This window comes from Pollachius pollachius (assembly GCF_949987615.1).
Source record: "Pollachius pollachius genome assembly, chromosome: 13".
NCBI lineage: Eukaryota > Metazoa > Chordata > Actinopteri > Gadiformes > Gadidae > Pollachius > Pollachius pollachius.
The window spans coordinates 17,542,167-17,547,166 of record NC_136946.1 but is presented as its reverse complement, the minus strand read 5'-3'; the positions used below and the strand labels follow the sequence as shown (position 1 = coordinate 17,547,166).

Below are 5,000 nucleotides of genomic sequence, written 5' to 3'. Positions count from 1 at the left end.
GGAACCAACAACAAGGTTCAGGGAAAGGCGAGGTGGACACATAACAATGAATCATAAAGAGATGTAGGAGGGGGGCAGTATTTCATCATCTTCATCTGTTCCAATCTATTTAGTTCTTTGGTGGATTTGAGTTTCAAGTGGTTTATTTACATCAAGGAGTAAACTGTCATGACTTGTATCATGTGACATGTTTCTCCTGCTGATGGATGTTGAAGACACCGCTCAGAAGACGTCATGTCACGTCATGTAATGTCGGATTAGGTATAAGATGAATGGTAGTGTTTCAGGAGAGAACCTTTCCTCCACTGCTCCTCTTGTCCGTGCGGCGCTCCGGTGCTGTCTGGTTCTGTTTCTGTTCTTCAAAGCTTTTCTGACATCAGCCTCCATGATGGGTCGCTGTGGCATCCGCTCATTTCACTGGATAGCTTCGGTAATTCAGTGTCTCTCTTTATTTATTCATTTCTACATTCATAAATAAAGACAACAGATAATGAATGTTTAGTTGGATGAGTGCTGTATGCAGCACTTAACTGTTATTATTCTTTCTTTATTATTCTCTACTAAATTTGGGACCTAACCACGTCCACATAGTTTGACCTAGAGACTCACTTCACTTTTAAAAAAAAATCCTATTAGCCTGGAGTCAATCGCTACTTATTTTCAAAATTAATTAATTTACTTTCTAAATTTAAAACTTTTCAAACTTTAAATGTTACAATGGAATAAGAATGATTGGCAATGTTTTTAACTTTACTACTACATTTAATGTATTATTCACCAGTGTCAATATAGATGTGAATTAGTCAAATTAAAATTCATATAAAAACCTCTATTTCAAAAGAGACCTAACCTCGAATGGCAACAGTCGGAACAAAACAACACTCCTTTAATCATTCCTGCCTTATGAACCCATGACTTATTCATGTATTGTGACTGAAAACAAAGCAAAGTTGTAATATGTGCGCGCTTTTCAAGATATGTAGAGATGTGTAGCGGGAGGTCTTAAGGGAAGCAGTCCATGGACGTACCCTGTGAGGAGGGGTTGGTTCTCCCAGAGACCGCTCAATGGCACGAGGAGGAGTCTGAAGGGAATGCAAATAAACAGGTTCTCCATTTTAAATCTCTCCGGGGACGCCACCTCCCCGCTTTGACGCATCGCTTCAAGCAGGGAAGAGCAGTATGCAAAAGCAACGCAACATTTTTAATGAGGCCATAAGACGGAGAGATGCAGTTTCTATGGATAGACTCATTTAAAATAAATACACCCGTTTTAAATATATACACACGTGTAGCCTTCAAGTGTTCGAAAGCCTCTTTTGGTGGGTGAATTTGAAAGGGTGTGTATTGTCTTCTTGACGGTGTAAAGTAGGGCAGGGGCTGCAGCGGGGTGTCGTCAGCCAGGGACATCCCCTGGGCCCGCCCGTCTCTGTCTTGGCAGCGCAGTGAGCCCCTCTCATCCTCCTGTCCCACCGAGACACAGCTGCTATTGTCGGCTGACATGCTGGATTTGGGGTGTCTGGCGGTGCTGGTGCTGGTGGTTCTGGTGGGGCTGGTGGTGGTGGTGGTGGTGGTGGTGGTGGTGGTGTTGGTGTTGATGGTGGTGGTGGTGGTGTTCTGGTGGGGCTGGTGGTGGTGGTGGTGGTGGTGTTGGTGTTGATGGTGGTGGTGGTGGTGGTGATGGTGATGGTGGTGGTGGTGGTGGTGTTGATGATGGTGGTGGTGGTGTTCTGGTGGGGCTGGTGGTGGTGGTGTTGATGGTGGTGGTGGTGGCGGTGTTCTGGTGGGGCTGGTGGTGGTGGTGGTGTTGATGGTGGTGGTGGTGGTGGTGTTGGTGTTGATGGTGGTGGTGGTGGTGGTGATGGTGGTGGTGGTGGTGGTGGTGGTGGTGTTGATGATGGTGGTGGTGGTGTTCTGGTGGGGCTGGTGGTGGTGGTGTTGGTGTTGATGGTGGTGGTGGTGGCGGTGTTCTGGTGGGGCTGGTGGTGGTGGTGGTGTTGGTGTTGATGGTGGTGGTGGTGGTATTGTGGGATGCAGGGGAGTCGGTGATGGCGGTGGTGGTGATGGCGGTGGTGGTGATGGTGGTGGTGGTGGTGGTGGTGTTGGCGTTGGTGGTGGTGGTGGTGGTGGTGGTGGTGGTGCTGCTGCTGGTGGTGGTGTTGGTGGTGGTGGTGGTGGTGGTGGTGGCGCTGGTGGTGATGGTGGTGGTGGTGGTGGCGCTGGTGGTGATGGTGGTGGTGGTGGTGGCGCTGGTGGTGATGGTGGTGTTGGTGGTGGTGGTGGCGCTGGTGGTGGTGTTGGTGGTGGTGGTGGTGGCGCTGGTGGTGGTGGTGGTGGTGGTGGGGGCGCTGGTGGGGTATGCAGTTCTGAAGGCTGGCTGGCTGGAGGTGTGAGCAGCCCCCCTGCGGGGACTTCAAAGTCCTCCCCCTCCTCTTCCAGTACCTTAGTGAAGCCCAGACGCCGGGCCCTGGACACCGCCTCTCGCGGGCGTTTGTATTTCTAATCTTTCTCCGCAGCAAACAAACCAGCAGAGCCCCACGACAAGGAGCTCCTTTGGTATGACATGCTTGTGGCGTTGGGCTGGTCCACCCAATGCACCAAGGATGTACTGGGCCTGAAATCACCCCCTCTCCCTCATGGGGAGTAAAGGCCTCCTGGACGTGGGTGGGACAGGAGGGGTGGAAACAGATCATCCAGTTAGCTATAGGTCCGTAGGTAGGCCAGTGAATTATGGAACATCATTAACATACAGCGAGAGCAACAGGATGCCCACACTGCATCACCAACAGGGCCAACACAGACGCCCACCTCAACCCCACCCTCTTGAGTGCATCTGTCCATTTGTATTGTGCGTGAATGTAGGCGGCTCCACTTCTGTCTCACACAGAGGGATGCTGCCCGTGATTGTGTGTTTGGTGACGATCCCGCTTCACGAAACCATTGGAACGCTTACAAGAGGAAGCAAAGGCAATACAAGACATGTTCCACAGCAGCATGGAGGTGTTGAGCGGGCTCCCTTATGCCGTGTAGGTGATCTGTACAGGATCCTTCACATGTTCTGCCGCACAACAGACTTGCACAACGGGAATGTTCCCAGGCCCCGGGAACAAATGGTTTCCAGCCGGGATCCAGCGGGGGCTGGAAGGCCGGGGCGGTGATGAGGGCCGTCCTTGAGGGGTAGATGACCTTGCTTACTGCCCCCGCCGGGCACCCAGCCATCCCTCAACGCGAGGAGCCACAGCCCTGGAGACATTGAAGTGCTGGTGCTGCGAAATAGACACAGCACTCCATCACATCCCACATAGACAACAGCACTAGTTTAGTTCAGTTTAGTAAGGCACAAAATAGAATGTATTTTGATATCAAATATTATATATCATATAATGATTAAAATGATGTATCATATCATGCATAATTTAAGCTCTAAAATATTTTTGGAGGTTATATTAAGTCAAGAAGTCAGTTCCTGTGGTGCTGCTGTTGTTGACTGGTCTGAGGGGGGGCAGACAACAAGACAAGCTGTTGTTGACTGGTCCTCTAGGGTCCATGTTAATACGTCCGCTGGTCTGACCTCTAGGGTCCATGTTAATATGTCTGAGGTCCTCTAGGGTCCATGTTAATGGACTGAGACATGAGGACACATGGTTTTACAATCAACATGACGCAAACAGTTTCCAACAACTCATCCCTAACATAAAGACGGCTGCAGACAGTGAACCGTGCTAAACCAGCACATCTGACTCAGTCGTTTAAGAACAGATGACCGAATGTTGACCGCAGAACTACAACTAAAGCTCCCGCTGAGATGGAGCACGCCCACAAACACGGACCCCCCCGCCGGGCGCCGCTGAGAGATGTTTCTGGGCGTTATCCGTCCAGCAGAAGGAGCTGTGCTATTGTACCATAAATGATATTCAGCGCTCTCCCAGCCCCGAGTGTGCGGCTGCTGGAGCGGCGGTGACACTAATCCTAATCCCCCCTCCTCCAGCCGTCCGCAACGACCGCAACAAGAAGAAGAAGGAGAGCCCGAAGGCGGAGCTGGCGGAGAGCTACGAGCTGACGGTGGAGCTGGAGGCCATCATCGAGAAGATACGCCGAGCCCACCAGGAGACCTTCCCCTCGCTCTGCCAGCTGGGCAAGTACACTACGGTGAGGAGGACACACGCCATGCACACACACACGCACGCGCACACACACACACACACACACACACACGTATACCACGGTGAGGAGGACACACGCCATGCACGCACACACATGCACACACACATACACGCGCACACATGCACGCACGTACACATGCACACAAACTAACAAACACACGCACACGTAAGCACGCACACACTCACACGCAAGCACACACGTATTCACGCACACATACACACACACAGATGCACACACACACATGCAATCGCAATTGTACACACAACAGCCCGTGGATCGTTTAAATTCAAATTAAACACACAAAAAAAGCAATTACATTTTGAGTGGTTATCTGCTGTAAGAGGACAGCAGTGGGGCAGAGGAAGTGACGAGGCTGTGTGGACCGCAGCCCTACAGGCTGTGTGTGTGTGTGGACCTCAGCCCTGCAGGCTGTGTGTGTGTGTGGACCTCAGGCCTCAAGGCTGTGTGTGTGTGTGTGTGTCAGGCCTCCAGGCTGTGTGCTGTCAGTGTGGAGGGCTTCAATTCCCCTCCCCACTGCAGACGATTCACGACAAAGTCCTGAAGCACCTTGCTAAACAAATTGAACAAACAATGTAAAAAAATACAAACAGAAAAAAGCCAGCGGTGTGTGAATGCTGATGTACGCTTGGGCTCCGGGGGTCCTGCTAGATTTGGGGTATTTCATCTGGCGGTGGGCTGGAAGTTAGAGGCAGCTTGTATCCATCAGACCTACCTTCATCCACGCGTTCAGCCGATCGGCTGTGACCGGCCAGGGCCACATGCTACCTCAAGCCCGGAGAACCCTGGTAGTGGTTCACCACCTTCACAGGCCTGTCTGT

General features: G+C 51.4%; 1 protein-coding gene across 1 annotated transcript in view; it reads left to right on the top strand.

Moving 5' to 3' along the window:
• Positions 1-5,000, top strand: part of LOC307084896 (retinoic acid receptor beta-like) — a gene marked incomplete at its 3' end in the record, with an annotated part of 49,238 nt that overhangs the window by 25,242 nt on the left and 18,996 nt on the right. Inside the window, exon 4 of the mRNA XM_079749402.1 lies at positions 3,986-4,146. Within this exon, the coding sequence (XP_079605528.1) occupies positions 3,986-4,146 (161 nt within the window). The remainder of the gene's footprint in view (positions 1-3,985; positions 4,147-5,000) is intronic.